A 22,954-nucleotide genomic window follows, 5' to 3' on the forward strand; every position below is an offset into this window, starting at 1 on the left:
TCTATTTTGTTGGAGAAATCGTATCTTGTATTAAAATCGTAGTATTGAGATGACTATACCCATATTTGTATTAAACTGTATTCTTGAACTAAAAACGATAGGATTTGTTGTATACCAAATAAGTGTAAAATGAACTATTGTATGTAAAATGTTCCAAGTTTTGTAAAAACAGCTAGGGGGGCTAATTACCGTATGCTGATGCCGTGTCTCAGCTAATTACCGTGGACGAGAGTGTCCGGCTCTATATCCGAGGGTGTGAAATATCGCCTATTCTTTCCGGCTGGTCACCGATGGGTGTGCGCTCTACCGTAGTGGCAACGATATCACTGTGAGGCTTCAGTTATCGCAGGTTATCGGGTGCTCGTATTGGCAACGTTATCGTTGTGAGGCTTCAATTATCGCAGGGTAATTAGGTGCTTAGTGTGACAACATTGACCGTATATCTGGGTATCGTATGTACTGGAACTAGATTGTTAAATACTGGAAGTGCATTGAACTGTATCGTACTGTATTATATTGTGTTATGTTTTACGCTGAAATAACACTCGTATGTCACACACTAATATAACCTGCTTTCTTCCTTACTGAGAGGTGTCTCACCCCGAATATACAAATGTTTCTCAGGTCCTTCGGGTAGCCGAAACTAGCATCCTAGCATCCGAAAGCGTGGGTGCTGGTTAGTTGCATTTAGTACCTGTGTAAGTACGAGTTTTGTAACCGAGTTGTCATTGTTGGGATTTTGTAGACACTCAGAGTATGTACTGTAATTCTAGGAATGTATATTCTAGTTCTGTATAGACTCTGGTATGATTTGATGTATGTATAGAAAGAACATTTCCACTGCGTATTTGATGAGTATGGATATGAATGTGAATGTGTATAGGGCGTACGTGTACCCCACGAGGTCAAACCCTCATTCCGTTTAGTATCATGTATGTTTTAATTGATACAAAGGCAGGTTAGGTTACTATATTCACACCAATGACCCATCCGCGGGTTCGGGGCGTGACAGCCACATAACTAGTGTTTCTTGCATAGGGTATGCAAAAAACTCTATTTCAATGAGCATTTGAGCTGAAAACACTACTTAGTGTAGCCTTTTTTAATGGCCACATGTCACTCGTTGTTAAGAATTCAACTTGTAAGTTTGTCTCATATTGAAAAATTTGAGTAGATAATGAGTGCTTATATACATGGTTGAACCCAAAACCCAATAGGTTTAAGCTTTTGGGTCAGGTTGGTGCTCACCCATATATATCAAGCCCACCCATGGGCTACTCCGGTCCTAACACTCGTGCTAGTCCAGATTAAAAAAATGTTACTTGATGCAGCATTTTTTATACACCACGTGTCACTTGCAGTGTTAGCTCAGATTAAAAGGCGTTGGATGGTTGAACGTCTTTTGTTTAAAAAATGTCATACTATCCAGCGTTTTTTGGGACGTGTCAATTTGGAAAATAAAGCTCCATCCAAACTGTTTTTAAATATTTTTAATAAAAAAAAAATAAACTCCAAAAGAACTCCAACAATCTCTTCAAAACTCATATATTAGCCTCATTTTCTTTCAAATTTTATATATTATATATATTATAATTGATTTATTAGACATTTAAAAACATAAACCTATCTACTATATTAATTATCTAATTTGATTTTTTTTTTTTTTCATTGTCATTTAACTACTTTTAACTTGAATCGAGCCTTGATTTCATATACAATGCATTGCTTTCACGCTAATTCATACCATAATATAAATATATATATATATATATATATATATATATATATATTCATATCCACATTTAAAGTGAGTTTGTCTTCTTTAGCAGCTTTCAAAATATTGTTAGATCTTTCTTCTTCTTTTTTTCTTTTTTATGGAAGGTTGTATCCATTCATTTATATTGTTATATATATATATTAATATTAGCATTCTCTATATTTATAAATATTGCATTTTTTGTCTTTTCTGCTATTAAATATATTTTTTTATATCTAGCACATGTATAGATTTGTCACTATTTGTTATTAATACTTTTATTTAAAAATAATATTTTTTTAAACACGAAAACTCAAGTGACCTCCTTTCGGGCCTTTACCTCGTTATGAATCAAGGTGAATTAATCGAATCCGTATTAGGTGCCAATAAAAGATAAATTAGAAATAACCCATAAAAAAACACAACCCAACCTTGTCCAATTCTTCCTTCTACCTTTGCATTCTATTTTATAAGTGAAATACTTAGAAGTTTAAAATTTTGATGTATTAATTTTTGAAAGTAAAAAGGTTATATATTAAATATTATTTCACTATCCTAGGATTTAGAAGAAACCAATTATGTATGAAAAAAATTAAATTAAAAAAATGTTTTTCTATTCATTTTAATAACATATGATAAATAAAATCGGCTGACATATTTCTTACTTATAAAGTTATACAAAAAAACATTCATGCAAAACCTAATAATTATGTAGATTAATTAAAGACCTAAGACTCAATATAAATAATCAAAAGTCCCTTTTAAAAGTGCAAACATTATAGTCACTGATGAAATAAATACACACATGTGAGGACTCGATGAGGATTTATATACCTACCGAAGATGACATTTTAACCATTAGAAAAACTTACATATAAAAAGTTATGAATCTTAATCTTAAAAATGAAAAATAAAATTAAAAAAAAAAGGTTAATTCCACACCTTGCTCAATGCTTATAAATAGAGACACATTAAGTAAACCACAAACATTAGAACCAATGGGAAGAAAAAGAGGGATGAGAGATTATGGTCCATGGTTAAAATTTATGGAGCTTGGGGTAAGAGCTAAAAGTCTATTAAAGGAGATTATGTGAAGTTACAAATTAACCATCACCAATGCTTTTGTGCTTTTAATGTCCTTCACTTTTTTTAAAACTTTTATTTGAAGATTCATTTAAGCGACACTAAATCAAAATAATGATTTTAAGATTATCGAAGTCTAATTTCACTCTTACCTAAAAAAAACAGAGAGAGAGAGAGACTAAGAATTCAAGTCAACAAAGAGATATAGTAGTTTAATTGTCAGCACCAATTACTATTCAATACACTTCTCAGCAAATCTCTCTCTCTCTCTCTCTCTCTCACACACACACACACACATCAACCATAAGTTAAGCCTGCAGAGATGAACAGAGCCCTCCCTCCCTGCAGTGTGCATATAGGATTGGGAAACTTAGAAAGGATGCGGTCCTGGACCTGGACCTGGACCTGGAGGGCCACCGGGAGCTCTAGGGCCTGGTAGCCCAAAAGGGTCCCCTGCAGGTCCAGGTGCTCCGAAAACAAGCCCGGGAGGCCCGGGAGGCCCAGGAGGGCCAGGTGGGCCAAAAGGAGGTGGAGGCGCTGAAGCAGGTGGGCCTGGAGGAGGAGCAGCAGGAGGAGGAGCAGGTGGGCCTGCAGGAGGAGGAACAGGTACGGGTGGGCCGGGAGAAGGCCCAGGTGGAGGAGGAGGCCCACCAAAGCAGTCCCGAAACATCCAGCAACAGCACACGAAGTAGAAGCTGCCACATATTACAAATCATTCTCAGGTTAGATATTTCAGTTCCTTCATTTTAAGTCCGTTAAGGACTTTCCTTTCAAAAAAAAAAACAGAGGATAAAATTCATTTTTTTTTTTTGCATTTTCTTACTATATTAAATATTACAAAAATAAAATCTTAGTTTAACATAATTAAAATATTAAACAATATGTAAAATAAATTTAGTTTATGTATTTAGTGTTTTTTATGTTTTTTTTTTCAAATTTCTTGATAATTAAATCTAAAAAATAGACTTCTTTATTTCTTTATATTTTTTTAATTTCTAAACGACACTTTTATATTCTTAAATATAAAATTATTTAGATTTAATAAAATATGAATAAAATTATATCAAAAAAATATTATCTAAATATACTCAAATTTAAATTTAAATTCAATATGTGAATTTTGTACTTCCATACAATGTAAAAAAAAAATTATTTTAAATTTTTTTCAATTTTTGTAAATAATAATCAAATAATAAAATTAATATAGCATAAATCGTACTAAAATTTAGTTTGCAAGGTATTTATTAATACGATTGAATTCAGTGAGAATGTAGTAAAATTATATAAAAATTTAATAGTTTTTTTATAAAAAAAAATTACTCGAGAAGAAAAGCATGTTTCATTTTTTAAAAAACATATTAAAATGAAAAATGCTTTTTTGTAGTAAAACTTTAAAATAATATTAAATATAAACACTATTTTTTCAAAAAGAATTTTGAGAAACCAAATATAAAATAAATATTATAATGTTAATTTATAATTATATATAGCTCACATAGCTTAAGAAAATCACTGAATGTATTAATTTTTATTTTAAAATTAAGAGGTATAAAATAAAATAAGTTATTTCTTGTATATATAAACAACATACATATTTAGATAAATATACATTTTGTTGACGCATAAATATTTGATGACTAACTTGCAGTTGCCACGTGTCAACTTTGTTAACCCTAAGATTTCAATTAAATAGTGAAATATATATATTTATATATATATATATAAATTAAATTACATGAGATCAAAACTGTGACTTCATGATTTTGGCATAATTAAATATTAGTCTGAAAGAGTGATAGTATAAATTCTAAGTGAATAACATCATCCGGCGCATCTGGTGTAGTGGTATCATAGTACCCTCCCACGGTACTGACCAGGGTTCGATTCCCTGGATGCGCACCAAACCTAAACATACTGTTTTTCTTAAAAACAAAATAACGTTTTCATAATGCTTTCAAGAAAAAAAAACGAGTTGAAGATGAAAAAATTGTACGGTACTGGAGTTTTTTTTTTTCTCTTTGTTGAAAGGTGAAAAATGGAACACTACTATATATCTAGTAGGAGGAGAAGAGAGATGGGAAATTTACGGACCAAGAGGAAACGGCGTCGCACAGGGCACCAAAGAAGCCCAGATGTCCCGGCCACGGAGGCGGAGCGCCGCCGGGCCCCGGCGGACCCCCTGGTGGCGGAGGCCTCATTTAGGCCGGCCTGGTCAGTCAAACTCCCACCGCCGCCTGCGCCACCACCGCTGAAAACGATCTTCTTGTACGACTAACTACTAATTACTCCTGCGAGAATTATCGATGAGGAAAACCAGAAGGGGTGACCATGCATCCACTTAGCTTCTTGTGATGAATAATATAATATATACCTGCAGCTGAAGCAAACGGCCCTTCAAACGTCAAACCCACCAACTACTTTTCTTCTCTCTCTCTCTCTCTCTCTCTCCCCACTCTTCTACTGTTTTAATTTGGGTCATTAGTGGGAATGGTCTGGAAGTGGGGCGTAAAATATGGCAGCTTAGGGTTGTGGTCTGGTGAACAGATGGACACCACGTGCATATACCGAGCGTAGGGTGGCCATACGAAGCATATGGCGACGCCATCTGTCACCACCTGACGCTGAACTTCCGGTTCTGCCCCTCGTGTCTCTTTAGTTGCGCCCAAATTTGCGTGGAGCGAATAAGTAAAAAAAAAACCCAATGGAGTGAAGTAGAAAATGTGGGGAGGATTTATTACGTGTGCGGGTTTCAGATTTTGTTTTTAATTAAAATTTTTGTAAATTGAAGTAAAATATAGTCAAAAAATGTATTAAACACAATTATCTTATATATCTCTGGCTTGAGTGAAGCCTTTAACATGTTTTGAAGACGCTAAGCATGAAAATGAGTGATAGATTAGGAAAAAATTCTGCCTTTATTTTTTTTTTTTCAATCTTTTTTTGGAAAAGAGAATGATGTAGCTGGACGATGGTTTGGTTTGTCATGATTCTTCAGTTTGGTCATGGTTCAAATTAATTCTTATATGTATGTTCAGATGAAAGAAAATTGAACCGTTTCAATCTTCAGTCAACAGGTTGGTGTGTGTGTGTGTGCGTGTAGAGAGAGAGAGAGCAAGTGAATTGGTTGAAGCGCTGAACCACGTGCTTCCAATCCATAGAGGAATGCTTACAACAAGAGGAGAAGAAACATGTGGAAGTAGTAGTTGCCCACTAAATCCATTAGCTTTCCTGCCTTGCCCCTCTGCCCTTCTCATCTCAACCACCAAACTTTTTCCCCTTTTGTGAACAAATTCCCTTCACACAATGCACTCGACCACAACGAGGTGAGTCGGGGAGGGACAAAGCGGGGTTGAGCGGTAAGCAAACCAAACCAAACCAAACCAAACCAAATTCCCTCATTCTGACCGCATATCATTATTAATGACATCACTCATATTGCACAAATACCTAAAATTTGAGTTCTGGATTTGAAATCTTCCTGAGGTGGTCAAACCATTTCAGTTTCTACTCCTACAAATGTACAATTTTTTAACCCTGTTTGGATTCAAATGTTCTCCCCCCTCAATAAAATAGTATAGCGGGACATTGGGTTTCAACCTACTGCAAAGGGGTTGCTCAAAGAGCCAATGCAATTGGGCAACACACTCAATTTAACTTCACGACAGATGATGTGAAGACATCACAGAATTCATCACTCTTATGACTCAATAATAATAATAATAATAATAATAGCAGAACAGTGCCGCATAAAGTTCTCTGATATCTGAAGATACGGATGCATGACCATTAACAACATTAGAGGGAAAATTTGAATAGAGAACAAGTCCTGGGTACAACAAATTTATTTCTCTAATCTACATAAAGAGGTTTTCAACACAAAAAGATAAATAATCAAGATATACAGGGGGAGGGAGAGAGAGAGAGAGAGAGATGCTTGCACCATCCAAAATGAGGAAAAAAATGAGGGAAAAAAAAAATCAAATACAAGACATTTTACCTCTTCATGCAATTAAACTGCTGGTTTCCGCAGCCCGGATTTAAGGTGCTCTGATTCAGACTTAAGTAACATCAAAGCCCCATAAGAGTCTCATGTAAAACCAGAACTTATATTACATGTATGTCATCATCATCTACTTTATCCGAGCAGAATTCTTATCTTTACGCGACTCCTTCTTTCTCCTCGGAACACCCACAGCAGCAGGGTCCACCAATGGACCAGACCAAGTTTGAATGGATGCTTTTGAATATGTGAAATTCGTGGAACTGAATGGAACATCCGGAGGATCAAATGCTGGATCGATGTGGTGTGCAGAACCCAAGGGGTATCCAAGTGTTCCATCCTGGTGTGGGGGAGGAAACTTCTCACTCTTGCTCTTTGCATTTGCATGTGTTATTAGACGCCGTCTCTGTTATATTAATAATCAGCATTAATCAATCCAAAACTAATTACAAAATCTATCAATTAAAAGTCATAGATGGCAAGTTACTACCCATACTATTGCCCCCATAGTTCCACCCACTTGGTTCAAACCAATTAGATGCTTCCCAACATCCCTCGTCCCCCATACCCAAGTGTGATCTCTGACATACTTTGAATTCCCAACTATTTTCCATACCAAGAACTGTCCATTTTATTTTTCACTTCTGCAATATATTTATCTTTATCCTCATCAAATCAACATGCTTTTATCCAGCAGGAATCAGCAACATCAAGGCTCTATTTGGAACTATAGAATCGAAAGGAAAGTATACTAGGGAATTCACTTTTTCATTTTCAATCATATTTGATCATAATAGTGCCAAAAAGAATAGAAGAATGACTTGATTTTCCACACCTCCTTAAATTGCAGGTCTAAAAAATTTACAGCTATGCATGTACTTCTCTACAACATCAGACACACCTTTAATCATTTTATGTCAGAGAATAAGGTGAACAGAAAAAATGGATTCTTCCATATCTTAAAAAATAAATAAATAAAATTACCAAAATAATAGATTATATGACATTAGGCTGTCGAATAGAATCAAAAAGTTGCTGATCAATGACTTACTAGCCCATAGAAACATATGAAACCTCAGCAATGTAGTGCGACATAAATAACCTAATAATGAAAGCTTTTGCTGAAGGAAGGAGATTATCTGACATACATCAAGATTGGTTTGTAGCTCAGCATTAGCTTCTGGAACAGGAATTGCCCTTACAGCTCGATCACGCGCACGGGTTTTCTTCATGCCATCAGCATTAGCTTTGTTAGCAGCTCTCAGTCTGCAATTATGAAGCTTGTTTCACATGAGAGGAAAGATGCAAGAAATACAGAATAAAAGATTATAAAATACACACATTATCAAAGTTCTTGCATTCAAGGAAGAATTACCGAATGACGAGGCAAAAAAAATCAATACAATAGTAATAAGCTAGCCTAAAAGACGACAGGTATACAAAACCCATCAAGTCATTCATCTGATGAGCAGAGATTCAAATATAACCAACTTGAAAAAAATTCTCATCATGGCTAAATTGATTTAAAGCGCAGCTCAACCCACTAACAAAGACCTATTGGAACAACAAAAGTGATTTTGTAGAGCAAATTATTTTTAGGTCAACATGTTACTACACAAACCACATTCTTGGAGTTGGAAATTGATTTTGAACCTAAAATCACTTCGGGAGAAAAGTTGGTTATTGAAGCTTCCACTCAAGCTGGTTAAAAGATCAAAGATCACTTGTCAACCACCTAATTGTTGCAAAGCATATATGCGAGCCCATAGGATGGCAAAGTGGGCAGTGCCATCTGTGTGTTTGGTCCTTAGAGACTAGATACCTCCAGGTTTTTACTGCTTTCGGATAGAAAGAACTAATTCATTGCAAGTTAGCTTACAGATAATTTTTATTTTGATTCCAAGTAATTTTATACTATGAAATGGAAACTACAATTAATTTTACACCATGAAAAATGAAAATTTTATTCCAAACCTGCTCCAAACAGGCCTTAATTTAAAAAGTTAGGATGGCACTAAAAAAGTCTCATAGTCATGTTCTGTGAACATAAGACCTGATTCATTAATTCCTTATTAATGCTATAGAAATTGTAGTTTTAATAGCTAAAAGTAAGTTCATCCACACACCTCCTTGCTTCTTCATCCCGTAACTTAGCATCCATCTCCTTGCTGGGAGGATATTTTGGAAGACTGGAAGGATCACAAGCATAAGGTTTGGTTATGAAGAACTGCAAAATACAAGGAAAGGAGAAAGAAAAAAGAAAAACCAGTCACAATGTGAATATTCAATGCAAATGCCTGAATAAAAGAATTTCAAACAAAACTTCATGCAGATTAGAATTCTAATATAAATATGATATGGAAGGGGGCCCACACAAACTAGAACTCTTTATTGAGAAAGTTACTCATTAACAGCTTGATTTTAGCTCATCAAAGAACACATATGAGCTCGTTCAATGTCAATAAGCCAGACTTAAGGTTGAGTACAGCATGGCTTAAAAAGTGCAACATTTTAGTCACAACAAGAATGCCCACAAAACAGTTGAGGCGTATGTTGTGTACTGTAAGTTAACTCTTATCACAAACTTCATTTTAAAGAATTCAATTGTAATATGAAGACTAAAGGCAGAGAGGTACAAACAAGAAGAGTAAGCTCCAAGGGTGCTATAATCACTAATTGAGAAACAAATGTTGCATTGGTACAGAACAATGAATTCTAGAAAGGCTACAAATGCCAGATTAGGCCAATAAACAAGCATGATAAGGCTTGGAAACAAGTTTGAGCTTGGCCAAAGTGAGATAAACCAATTTCAAATGGATGCCACAGAAGTTTAAGTTAATCTCAACATTGATGATTGATCCAAGTCCAATGAAACCAAGATTGACACCCACTCTAGGCTTGGAAAGACCTTCAGCACCCCAAGTGCTAACATTTTCCCCTGATTACGCTACAAGGCTAAAACTAAGAGAATACGAGAGTATGAAGAATATGGTCCTTCCACAAACAAATCCAAAACAGCCATTTGCATTGTGGGGAAAAAACTGATGAATGCACCAGAAGCACCAAATGAAAGGACAAAAACCTTCAAGTCACGGGATAAAGTACATTCCAAGTGATCAAAATACATTACTTGGAATACCAACAAATTCTCAACAAAGGGAAACCAAAACTAGCAGTGGCATTAAAGAAGTCCTAGTAGTTCAGCAAATTCTCTTTATGCTTGTTTTTCTCATACCAAGATTCAACATTCACATTCAAAATCATTTACAAGAACAGAGCAGCTTCTCTGTAGATATACAACAACAACCAAACCTTAAGTCCCACTGAGTGGAGCTGGATACATGTACTCTCTTCGGACATTCTATGAGTTTTCAAGGACAATATCACCAGAAAAAGTTGAAGTCCTACCAAATCCTTACTTGCTATTACGTCCACCCCTCACACTACCAACGACTGACTCAAACCTTTTCTCGTGCGTTATCCTTCTCTAGTGCGTTTACACATCAATGTTTCAAGTGTCCAAACCATCTTAATGTCCCTATTCTTATCTTTATATAGGTGCACCCCCTAACTTACCACTCACCCATCATAGTAGTCTCATTTCTACAACCTTTACTTTGGATATGCTTCTTACTTGCCCATCCATGTAACATAATTGGTCTTATAGCTGTCACATAAAGCTTCTTATTTAATTTTAATGGCATTCTATGATCATGTAATACACATGAAGCACTTCTCTATTACACATCCTGCTTTAACTCTATGCATCACATCTTAATTTTTCCTTCAATTTGCATATTGATCCAAAGGACCAAAATCAACTAGTACCAAGAATTTCTTGACCATCTCATTTAACATTTCTCCATTATTCATCTTAAAATGACTAAAAATTTCCACGTGCTTCTACTCATTTTAAAACCTCTAGATTCTAAAACTTCTCTCCATAATTCTAACTTAGATTCTACTTCATCTCTAGTTTCATCGATCAAGACAATATCATCTACAAACACACACACACACCATGGAACCTCATTGTTTGATATGAGGTTCATAAATAAAGCAAAAAAAATAAGGATTAAAAAAGTGGCATTAGAAATTCACTAGATTCTCCTAGTAGTCAAACCACCAATCATTAGACTCATTACCCCAACATACATCTATACCCATACTATCTACTCCCTTTTCGCCCCTAGAACCATGGTAAAACTTCCTGATGTACCTTATTATAAGCTTGCTACAATCCCACTTATTTTTTCCTAATCGTCTTTTTTGGGATGAAAAAGAATATGATTTCACTAGAAGAGATTATATGCAATAAAGCGAATGAGAAATCCTCCTAAAAGAAAAAAAAAAAAAATGAAAAGATAAGAGGGAAAAAAACAACATTCAAAATAACAAGCTAGCCAATCGAGCTTAATATCTGAAGGAATCCTATCCCATAAGGGGAAGTTTCCCAACCATATTACCCACAACACACTGAAAACTCCACATCTCCACAATGCAGCAGCATCTTCACTTCCATTAAAAAATATAGATGATGCTCCCAAAAAATCCTCCACTGACTCTGGATAAACCCAATGGTCTCCCAACAAACCAAAAACTCAAAAAGCTTATTCCAAATTTTCAAAGCAAAACACAACACAAAAATAGATGAACTGTTTCTGAACTATCAAAACATAACTTCAAAAGTCTCGAAGTCCTACTCTGCAGCAGATTGTTGGCATTAACCCTAGTACTCTACTAAGAACAACCAACCAAATAAAAGCCTTGACGTTTTAGGGAACTTAGGCCTTCCAAATACTTTATGCAGCAGAAAGGACATATTACCATTAGTCAAATACTCAAAAACAGATTTCCAAGAATAAACCACCAAAGAGTAACAACCAAGAACAATTATCCCTCCTAGTGGAAGGAAGACAATCATCCAGAAACAAGAAAGAAGAGAGCTCCTCCACCTTCTGATCATTAAGGGCACTGCAAAAATAGAAATCCCAAGAAGACATATGGCCATCAGATATCAAAAAAGAGGAAACAACATCATTATGCCCTGAAGGCAAATGATAAAGACAAGGAAAGGAGATGGACAACGCAGTATTACCGACGCAAATATCTTCCTAGAAACGAAATCAACAACGGATTTAGTGTAAGGAATGACGAGGGGTTAGATATGAGAAATACACCTCCAATAGCACTCCAAAGAGCATTGTATTCCCAAGTTAGCATCCCACCCATTCACATGAAAACCAAATTTGCTTTTAATAATTCATGCCAAAGAGAAGTCTCCTCTAAAGGAAACTACCATAACCAATTAAGTGTTTTTAGACACCCACTTTCCAAGACCCAAACCACACAATCTCTGAATTAACCAAGATCCCAAAATAACGCACCTTTCCACCCATCCAAACATTTAAACACCCTCCATAGCAAATCCCAGGAACTCGCCAACCTAGGATTACCACCTATCGGGACCTCACCAAAAAAAACGTAATATGGCTCCACACAAAAATAATGCACCTTTCCACCCATCCAAACGCTTAGACAGCCCCACCAGACACCAAAAAACCCCCACCAACCTAGAATTACCACCCAAAGGACCCCTCAACAAGACAAAAGGCCAATCCAAAATGCCACAACCCACTAATGATGCCAACTCCCTAGATCTACTAGAGCTCAGATTAATAGAGGCAATTCCACTTTTCCTCAAGTTAATTTTTATCCCAAAAACCCATCAAATATTTGAATAAGAACATTCAAAAAAGAATCTCTAAGATCACCTAAGAAAAACAGAGTGTCATCAGCTAGCAAAGTGAAGGTGAGACACAACTACCCCCTCTACACATTTCAAGCCCTTTCATGAGACTCTTATCATCTGGGCATTCCTTTGGCCTCCAGTAGGTTAAACTCAATGCATTACTCCTCTCTCATTAATAGGATTGGCAACTTGATTGGCTCTTCGCCTGGACATTCATTATCCTATGCTGGTAAATTGGAACTCATCAATTCAGTGGTGCAGGGAGTTGAATGTTTTTGGCTGTCTATTTTGCCCATCCCTCACTCGGTGCTGAATCATGTGGTCAAACCATGTAGATCATTTTTATGGGGAGGTAGTAGAAGGCCTCTGGTTGCTTGGAAAGAGGTACGCTTACCAAAGAAGGAGGGTGGCATTGAGGTGTTTGACCTCAGAAACTAGAACAGGGCTCTCCTCACAAGAACTTTGTGGAACATCCATGACATGAAGGACTTCCTGTGGTCCAAGTGAGTGAGCCATATTTACTTGAGAGGTGGAAGCATATGGGGAGGCATCTGCCAAACATGATGATTCTCTGTTATTTAAGAAGCTTGTCGAGCTAAAAGATTTGATGATTATGCAATGCAGGGATAGAAGTAAGGCTTAAGATCTGATGAAGCAATGGGACAAGGGTGAACAGTTCCAGTGCTCAAAAGCTTATAATTTTTGGAGAGACAAAGGGGTGAGAGTTCCTTGGCACAAGATGATTTGGAAGAATGAGTGTGCTCCCAAGCACTCATTTGTACTCTGGCTTGCTGCTAAAGGGAAACTGCTTACTAGTGATAAACTCAGCGGGGATGGGATTGACAGAACCGGCGTGGTTTGTGGTTTCGAGACGGAAACTCTTGATCATCTGTTTTTCAAATGCAGATCATCTTGCACAATTTGGAACTCTATCAGAAATCGGCTGGGCTTGACTAGAGCCATGTCTACGGTGAAAGCTAGTTTGAAATGGTTGATTACGGAAGCCAATGGCACAGGTGTACAGGCAGTTGCTAAAAGAGCTTGTGTGGCCATTATAGTATATTGCTTGTGGCATTTTCATTACAAAAGGAGATTCAAGGGATGTTTCACTCTTCAGAAAGCTATTGTAAAAGTGATCCAAACCCACACTTTTAGGATAGTTTATGACAAATTCCCCTTCTTATGCATTTGAGTTGTAGTTAATTGTGACTACTAGACCCTGGGAATGCCCAAGTTTTGATGCATTTGGGAGTCTTTGTTGATGGCCTTTGTCGCCTTTGAGCTGTATATGCTCTTATCCAGTTGTGTGTAAGCTTTGGGTTCCTCTCCTGGGTATGCCCAGAGTATTTATACATATCCATTTGATATATATAATTATAATTTTTCGATCAAAAAATAAAATAAAGAAAGAAAGGAGGTGGCAGACCCCCTTGTCTAACACCCCTCGACACCATAAGCCACAGCCTAGGTTCACCACTGAAAATAACAAAAGAATGCAATAAACAAGCAATCTCTCAACCAAGACCACTACATCTCCCCAAACCCCTACCCAACAAGCATCTTTCCAAAAAGTTCCAACTTACCCTATCATATGCTTCTTCAAAATCGAACTTAAAAATAATTCCCTTCTCATTTCTCCTATGAACATTCTCCACTACCTCCTAAACTTTCTTCATTAATCTCCTTAATAGATATATGGCTACTATAGTTGATCTCCCAAGCATAAAACCAAATTGGTTTTCTAAAACTCTTGCTTCTAACCTTGCTTTATGTTCATATACCATCTATAAATTTCATTCCAAGACTAAAAAATGTAATCCTACAATCAGTATTACAATTTTGAGCATCTCCTTTGTGTTGTGCATAGGTACGAAAGTGTTTTCTTGATTCATATGGCATTTTCCTAGTCCTTCTAATTTGTTAAATAAACTAGTTACCACACTACTCCATTATCTCTTAACATTTCCAAACTTCAATTTGGATGTCATCTAGTCTAATGTCTTTTCCAACTTCTAATATTCCTCAAGACATACTTAACTTCAATGACTCTAATTTTGTGCAAAAGTTTGTCAAATTTTTAATTTTCTCCTCATTTATCAATTTCAAGTTTAAGCTTTCCATTTGTTTTTCATTTAATAGATTATCAAAATAAGTTCTATATCTTTTCTTGTATCTTCTTCTTTAACTAAAACACATCACCCTCATTTTGTATACAATCATCCTCATTTTTTATACATTTGATAATACCAAGGTCTCTGCTCTATCTTCCTCTAGCTCCAGCAAGTTCCCTTTCTTTAGTACTTAGTATCGTATATAAATTACTATTCTCTAAGTTTAGCCTCCCTCATAGACCCATTTTTTTAGCATCTTCTCTTACCTCTTTATACTTTTCAAAGTTTTCCATATTTCCATAATGTTGCCATGTATTAAACAACACTCTTTTTGTCTTAGTTGCTTTTTGGACATCCTGATCCTACCACCAGCTTTCTTTACTAGAATTCTAGTGACAAGAAATCTTAACCATAAAATGGCACAAGAAGAAATTAATTGAAGTGACTGAACTCTAAATGCAATAATATACTTCAGTGACAGGAAAGATGAATATTTGCCAAGTATCACCCATCAGTTCCACAAACACCATAACAATCAAAAGGAGAAGGGAGGTTTATTTATGAAATGCATGTTCATATATCAATCAATATTGCTAAGGTTTGATATACATTGTTGGCACAACCTAACAGCTTAACCTTTTAGGTAGAGTGGGAATCTAATATGGTACAAAGCCATGGTTGTCAGGAGGTCCTCAGTTCTAATCTTGTTGGCATTTATTGTTTGGTTGCCAGGTGCTATTAATCATTTGTTTGTCTCTCCACATGTAATCAGGTCGCCCGCGCAGGGGATTGTTAAGGCTTGATATATATTATTGTGAATAGCTTAAACTTTTAGGTAGAGTAGAAATCTAACAAATACAATAGATATGATGAACAAGATTTGTTACCCTCAAAAAATTATAGGCAGTTGTCTATTTTAAAATAGGGAAATTTCAAGAGAAACCAGCCATATCAAAGCACATAATGAGAAAGGATAACAACTATCAAACTATGTAGGCCACAGAATAAGAGATGAGTCTGTAATTAGAATGTAAAAGCTCACTTCGCTCCTCAATGCAGCAGTAGCAGTTTGACGTTCAGCGGGGTCGATTGCAAGAAGAGTCTCAATTAGTGGCAAGGATGATGGAGGAAAATCTTTGAATGTCTCTGTGATGCAACGCTTGTATGATTGTTGGGGCTTAAATATGGTTGCATGAGGTAACTTAGACTTCTTCCAATATTCTTCGGATGGAGAACCACATAGCTTAAATATCTTGTGTAACTGCTCCACCTAAGCAACTTAAAATATCAATGTTAACAACAATAAAAAAAGCACCCATAATGATTATGCTTTTACACATCTAGTTACAAGCATACGACATCAATTAACTTGTAGAATTTTTGTCCTCAATGCACAGCTGAAAAATGAGCCAACGCATAAGCATGCAAGCACTCGCATACTGCTACAGCATATGATTTTCGAGAAGCAATGGCATCAGATTTCTAGTATATGCCTAAAGCATGTTTATCTAGCTCTAATGACATCAAAAGCAGATGTTCGAAAATTTTGACACAACGCAAAAAAATATGAAAGCAAGCATATACTTATACTGTTTATTTCAAACCACAGTTTTAGAAACTCGACCAGATCAGCTGATCTGATCAAGTTCGACCAGAACGAGATGTTACTTCAGACTAACAAAGACCTATTGGAACAACAAAAGTGATTTTGTAGAGCAAATTATTTTTAGTCTAACATGTTACTTCACAAACCACTGGAGTTGGAAATTGATTTGAACCTAAATTCACTTCAGGAGGAAAGTTGGTTATTGAAGCTTCCACTCAAACTGGTTAAAAGATCAAAGATTACTTGTCAACCACGTAATTGTTGCAAAGAATATATATGCTGGCCCATAGGATGGCAAAGTGGACAGTGCCATCTGTGTGTTTGGTCCTTGGAGACTAAAGACCTCCAGGTGTTTACTGCTTTCGCATAGAAGAACTAAATCATTGCAAGTTTGCTTACGAGTAATTTTTATTTTGCTTCCAAGTAATTTTATGCTATGAAATGAAACTACAATTAATTTTACACCATGAAAAATGAAGATTTTATTCCAAATCTGCTTCAAACAGGCCCTAACTTAAAAAGTTAGGATGGCGCTAAAAAAGTCACATAGTCATGTTCTGTGAACATAAGACCTGATTCACTAATTCCTTATTAATGCTTTATAAATTGTAGTTTTAACTTTTAATAGCTAAAAGTAAGTTCATCCACACACCTCCTTGCTCCTTCATCACCTAATTTAGCATCCATCTCCTTGCTGGGAGGATATTTTGGAAGACTGGAAGGATCACAAGCATAAGGTTTGGTTATGAAGAACTGCAAAATAAAAGGAAAGGAGAAGGAAATAACAAAAGTGATTTTTTTTTAGCAAATTCGACCAGAACAAGTCACCAGGCCAGTCCAGTCCAGTCAAGCACCTAAACCCAGAAATGACATGAACCGGCATGGACCTTAATGACCTGGCCAAAACGACCTGAACCAGATTCAAACAGGGCGAGCAGCGGGTCAACTCAGCCCCTCACCAGAAGGGGTGGAGCATGAAAGCTGCTGCAGGCCCCACTCAAACCTGGGTCCTCCATATATGGAGAGCTTGTTTGCTACTACTAGACCAATTTCACCAAGTAATTAATACATACACCAATTGTTAATATACCCCCAATTAAGAAGTTAATTGAATCAAACACTTTTCTATCTCTATCTTTCAATATTCGTTTAACTCTAAATAATAAATAATAATAAGTTTCAAGAAAGCTATTAGAAAAAGGAAAAAAAATTCTAGCTTGATCTTGGATGTGTTAGTTTAGTAATTGTTTAGTACTCTAACTGGCTAATAGATGATTATGGCCAGCATTTTGTGACATTATCTCAGAATAGTATAATATTATCATTGTAATATATATATATATATATATATATATATATATGTATGTAATATATATCATATTGATAACACTGGTCCGACCAGTGATTTGACCTAACCATCTAACCGACACAATATCTTTTCCAACTCCACTTGAACTTTATAACAATGTTTCAAACTTCTAAATTATGATTCACAATTGTCTATTTGAAACCTTGCAAATGGAGTGAGACTGATAAAATAAAAATGTGTCCCTCCAACTTTCTGATGACCCTTCATCTTCCAATAGATTGTTCTAAAAAATTAAAAAGTAATAAATGCCCAGGATTGGAATTTCTTAAGTTCCAAGATTAGTTACTTCTCCTTAGAATGCGGCCTAACTAAAATGGTCATCTCATCTTTGAAGGATTTTATAAGGGAAAGTGGTGTTACAATTCCAAGACAGAAACTGGTTCTTCTTGTTGATATTTTCAGTCTAATTCTCATAACTTCTTTTCAAAAAGATTTCTTCCTCTAACCTGCTGTTTGTCCTTTATGTTTCTACAGCTTTATGTCTTAAACATTTTCTTTCTTTTCCCTCTTTATTTCCTATATCCAAAATGCCAAATGATGACTTTACAACTACATGGGCAAAGAGAAATGGAGGAAAAATTATTGGGTGCAGAGACATTTAGGGCTTGTTTAGTTGTAAAAAAATGTGTTTATTTTTCATTTCCATTTTTGCAAAGAAATACAAAAATGGAATTTTTTGTTTTCCAATTTTCTGTCGTTTATAAGGAAAACTTGGAAAACAATAAAAAGACATTTTCTACCTTTCCCATACAAATGTTTGAAAACCAGGAAAAAAGGAGGCATAATTGTAACTATTAAGAAAACTAACAAGGAAAATAAAAATAAAAATTCCACATCTAAACACGCCCTTACTGTCTCCACAATTCAGTCCATCAGCATTGATTATCAGAATAAACAATTCCTAGTCTCATGTTTCCAAATATGCCCTTTCCAGTCATCTTAATTCTATTCAATTCCTTCACAGAATCCTCCCCCTTCTGGTTCTTAATAAATTCCTAAATCATCTCAATCAACACCACCATGCTTTATCACCTTAAAAACTGTTAAAGCTTGATACACATTGTCAGCCTAACACCTAACAACTTAAGCTTTTAATTGAAGTGGTTGCTTAACAAAAAACTATTTGAAAGTTTTCAGTACTGAACTTTCTAGAAATTTATCTTTTATAATCTGTCCACTCTGCATCTCAATGTTTCCATCTTAACTGCTGTTCTACTAATCTTGTGAGCATCACATAAACATGTCTTATCTCCATTGTTAAAACACTCTTCTCCACAAACATGGCAAATCATCATGTCATTCTCTCAAAACGCAAGGTATCGCTACTCAAAACACACAGCTTTTAAGTCCCCAGACTGAAATTAATTTCAAATCCAACCATTCAACATCTTTTAATTCCACATAAACATTGAGAGGTTAGATTGAAGAGCCGTAACGCATGAGGAATCCTTCAAGGAAAATGCAACAAACAGGAGCATAGTAACCTCAATGGAGTAAAGATTCACAAACTAACACAAGAAAAATGAGAAAGGTGGGTTTCTGAGGGGGAATAAATACCTCATGAACTGCCAGTTAGAAACTAACACCAACTGCAATGCAAAATATGTTTGAAAGAAAAACATAGACAAATTAAATGGATGTTAAGTAAAACAGGGTACACTTTGCATGGATATGCGTAAAACACGCTAAATACAGCGATTTCTTAAGTACATAGCCCTTATCAGATAACATTACTAGGTTTTCACCAGTGCTAAGTAATTGAGCAATGGCTTCTCATAACCCCAAACACAGTAAGAATTACAAATATTTTTTGTGTGTAACTGTTAGAAACAGCTACCCGCAATATCCAACAGCTCAACACACACACATCAAGATCTGGTGAGATCAACATAAAATAAGTAAATAAATAAATAAATGACCCAGCAATTACCTCTGTACGACCAGGCATGATAGGCTTCCCAGCCAATAACTCAGCCAGAATGCAACCAGCACTCCATAGATCCACACCGACACCATAGTCAGTGGCCCCAAGAAGAAGCTCAGGAGGTCGGTACCAAAGTGTCACAACACGACTGGTCATGGGCTGCTTGTGATTAGGATCGAAAAACGAAGCCAATCCAAAGTCAGCAATCTTAAGAATGCCTCCATTGTCAATAAGAAGGTTTGACCCCTTGATATCACGATGAAGCACACAGCGGTTGTGGCAGTGTTCAAGCCCTGATAAAAGCTGATTCATGTAGCATTTTACCTGCCATGTCCATATACATAACAGATCTAAAAACAGGCCCATTTAAAGATGATCATTAAACAGAGTAAAATTCATTCAAGCCGTATTAAAAATTCAATCTTACTTGGGGCTCTGTGAACTTAATTCCCGGGCTTGCAGCAAGCCCAGCTAAATCATGCTCCATATACTCAAATACAAGGTACAAACTACACGACATTCTTGAAGTTACTAAACCCTCCAGTTTTACAACATTAGGATGATCCAGGCGGCGCAAAATGAGAATCTCTCTAGCCATGAATTTCACACTCTCGGGTTCCAAATTGTCAAACCGTACCTTCTTCAAGGCAACAATTTTTCCCGTCAAAGTGTCTCTAGCTTTGTACACATTGCTATACGTACCTTGTCCAATCTGATCACAACAACATAGAAAATTAATATCTAGAACTACACAAATATGGATAATGCCCTGCATTTCTGGGAAATGAAAAAACCAACTCAAACAAATCAAAAAAGCAATACTAGTTTTGGTCGAGTAGAAATTAGCATTCTCGCGTCAAATAATGATAAGTATGTACATATAGGAGTCAAAAATTTTATTTCATTATCTTTCGCTTCTTTCTATTGGCAATAAACATAGCATTAGCATCTAATCCTAGGAGCCTCACGAACATAGGCAGACAAAAACTTTCATTATATATACCTTATCAAGCTTCTCAAAAGTGTCTGCCCGACGAGGCGTCCACCCATTGATAGCTTCCCCAGCAACCGCGGAAAGCCACGACGGCCACCCAGCAGCCACCTGCTCCCCGTGCACATGCTTCGGCGGATTACTCAGCCGCGGATTTGGCTTAGACGACCGCCGCCTCTCCCCCCTCGTAGGTCGTGCACTCCCATCTTTCTCATCCTCCTTCCCCTCACCCCCATTCTGCACTTCCCTGGCTTCGGCCTGCGCAACCCTCGCCGAGGACGCCGGAACTGTCACCGTCGAACCCCTCTCAACCCTCTCGGCCGCCTTCCCGTTCTCTACCGCCTCCGACGAAATCTCTCTCCCGAACACACACCCCATCTCGCGCGCAGCACAACCCTCATTTCTCACCACATTCTACCTCAAATCAAAAAATCAGAATCGAACAACGAACAGAAACCCTAAAACTGCAGGGTTAAGAGCAAGAAGGATGCGGTAACAGTCCGATCGGAAACCCTAAAACGGCTTTGGATATTGATTATTTTGCTTTGCGGAAGGCGATTAAACAAAAGGGGATTCATGAACCCTAGCTTTAGCCCGACAAAAGGATGAGGAGCAATGATTTATAGTTCCCCACGATTTATGGCGGTCAAAAATAAGCTAAGAAGAACAAAAGAAAAAGCGAGGGAACAGTAAAATCAAAACTGCTTTTAATTTTGGTGGGCTTGGGGGATGATCATCCGGCATTAAAGGTGTGAAGTGAGGTCTTGGCTACCAGCTACATTCTCAGAGAGAGAGAGAGAGAGAGAGAGAGAGAGAGAGATCGTCTTCTCTCTTCTTCCTCCGGTCGACGGTCGCCAGTGCTGAGTGTTCAGTGAGGAGCGGTGGTGGTGGGGGTGGGGGCTATGGTGGAAATACCAAACGCGGGGTGACGCTGTCGGGGTCTGATTGGTTTGGCGATTGCTCCAAGAGTCCAACTCCAACTGTCCAAGTCAATTCTCTCTCTCTCTCTCTCCTCTCTCTTTCTCTCTCTGTGCAGTTTTACTGCATGCCCACGTGGCCCTGCTGACCGCGACACTTGGGATGGAATTTTGTTTCTTATATAAAATCTTTACTTCCCATTAATACTCTCCTAGTGCCCACCATCTCATTTTCACATTTATTTAAACATATATTTTAAAATAAATTAATTTTATTAATTAATAAATTGGACAATAATACAATTAATAGTCTTGTAATATGGTATTATAACATTCTATTATTAAATAAGAAATAATAAATTATTCATAAAATGAAAATAATAATACTATTTATAATTTAATATAATAGCTAACTTTACATATCATATTTCCTAGAATTTTTTTAGTTTTTGATTGTTGAAAAAAAATTTATATGGATATAACCAAGTTCATATTTTTAATATATTTTTGCGTTGAAAATATTATTTTTTTTATATATATTGGTATTTTTCCAAATAAGTAGTTCATAAGTGAAAATATGGAGACATGTCGAATGTACATGTGAAAATGGACATATTATGCTTACTCCTTATCATCAAAGGTGTAATGACAGAAATTGTTAGAATAAAAAAAAAATCTAAGAGAGAGATAAAAGACTTATATTAGAACAAATAAAGAAAAATAGAGAGAGAGTAGGTTAAGGAGAGAAAAATGTGGGAGACAAAGACGATGATAGAAGGCACTGGGACTTATTTTAGCCCTAAATTATTATATTATGTGTGTTGAATTGATTGAGAAAAGTTTACAAAATAAGTTTTACACGAATTTATACCCATTTTGAGGTTAAACTTATATTGGTTCTAAGATTATAAATCATAAATTCAAGTTATAAATCCTAATCTTAAATTTGGTTTGTTTCTAAATATTAAAAGCCTAATCATAAATTAGAACCATTTTATAGTATCAAGGATCTAATTTATTGTAGTTGACATATGTTGTTTAGTGTTTGTTTGCACATCACCTGATAACTAGGCAATCAACGTCGTTTGATAGTAGTGTGGCCTTTTTCGCCTAAGTTGATATTTCTAATTCCTGTGTTGCCTATGAAAAGTGATTTGTCTTATCTAGTGACTCAGGTAATTACCACATTCTCAACTAATGTTAATCATATCTTAAGATGTACTCGGAGACAAGCATCTCATTCTTAAGAAAGAAATTATCGAAAATGTCATTTCATGAAAGTATTTTATGGCGCGACCAAACACATCCTAAGAAACAGCCATTTGGTAGTTTGAGTACATACAAACATTTTAAATCTACAACTTCTTTATACAAGACCCTAATGTGGGAGATAGGGGGCATCCAGGATGGTATACCTTATGTTGTATAGCACTTGTTTAATGTTA

The 22,954-nt window shown here is 36.2% G+C and overlaps 2 protein-coding genes and 1 non-coding gene across 3 annotated transcripts; 1 reads left to right on the forward strand and 2 right to left on the reverse strand.

The window, feature by feature from the left end:
• Positions 1-3,024: 3,024 nt before the first annotated feature.
• Positions 3,025-5,389, reverse strand: LOC131152404 (uncharacterized). The gene is made up of 2 exons (XM_058104268.1): positions 4,931-5,389; positions 3,025-3,534 (listed from the first exon to the last, which is right to left on the reverse strand). The coding sequence occupies exons 1-2, from the start codon at positions 5,035-5,037 to the stop codon at positions 3,210-3,212; spliced, it is 432 nt and encodes a 143-aa protein (XP_057960251.1). The 5' UTR covers positions 5,038-5,389; the 3' UTR covers positions 3,025-3,209.
• Positions 4,668-4,738, forward strand: TRNAG-CCC (transfer RNA glycine (anticodon CCC)). The gene has a single exon. It is a non-coding gene; the product is annotated as a tRNA-Gly (tRNA).
• A 1,210-nt stretch (positions 5,390-6,599) lies between the features above and the next one.
• Positions 6,600-21,564, reverse strand: LOC131152405 (probable serine/threonine-protein kinase At1g54610). The gene is made up of 7 exons (XM_058104269.1): positions 20,605-21,564; positions 20,029-20,313; positions 19,608-19,925; positions 15,745-15,972; positions 8,966-9,066; positions 7,988-8,105; positions 6,600-7,245 (listed from the first exon to the last, which is right to left on the reverse strand). The coding sequence occupies exons 1-7, from the start codon at positions 20,968-20,970 to the stop codon at positions 6,970-6,972; spliced, it is 1,692 nt and encodes a 563-aa protein (XP_057960252.1). The 5' UTR covers positions 20,971-21,564; the 3' UTR covers positions 6,600-6,969.
• Between the last annotated feature and the right edge of the window lie 1,390 nt (positions 21,565-22,954).

The sequence above is a fragment of the Malania oleifera genome, chromosome 3, assembly GCF_029873635.1.
Source record: "Malania oleifera isolate guangnan ecotype guangnan chromosome 3, ASM2987363v1, whole genome shotgun sequence".
In the NCBI taxonomy this organism is placed as follows: domain Eukaryota; kingdom Viridiplantae; phylum Streptophyta; class Magnoliopsida; order Santalales; family Ximeniaceae; genus Malania; species Malania oleifera.

Excerpts from the sequence above, each read along its gene's own strand:
- LOC131152405 (XM_058104269.1), bottom strand. The coding sequence starts at position 20,970 with ATGGGGTGTGTGTTCGGGAGAGAGATTTCGTCGGAGGCGGTAGAGAAC. Across the intron at positions 20,314-20,604 it reads CTTTTGAGAAGCTTGATAAG|ATTGGACAAGGTACGTATAG; the intron begins GTATATATAATG and ends TGTTGTGATCAG. Across the intron at positions 15,973-19,607 it reads TCATGCCTGGTCGTACAGAG|GTGGAGCAGTTACACAAGAT; the intron begins GTAATTGCTGGG and ends TAAGTTGCTTAG.
- LOC131152404 (XM_058104268.1), bottom strand. The coding sequence starts at position 5,037 with ATGAGGCCTCCGCCACCAGGGGGTCCGCCGGGGCCCGGCGGCGCTCCG. Across the intron at positions 3,535-4,930 it reads TGCGACGCCGTTTCCTCTTG|CTTCTACTTCGTGTGCTGTT; the intron begins GTCCGTAAATTT and ends AATATGTGGCAG.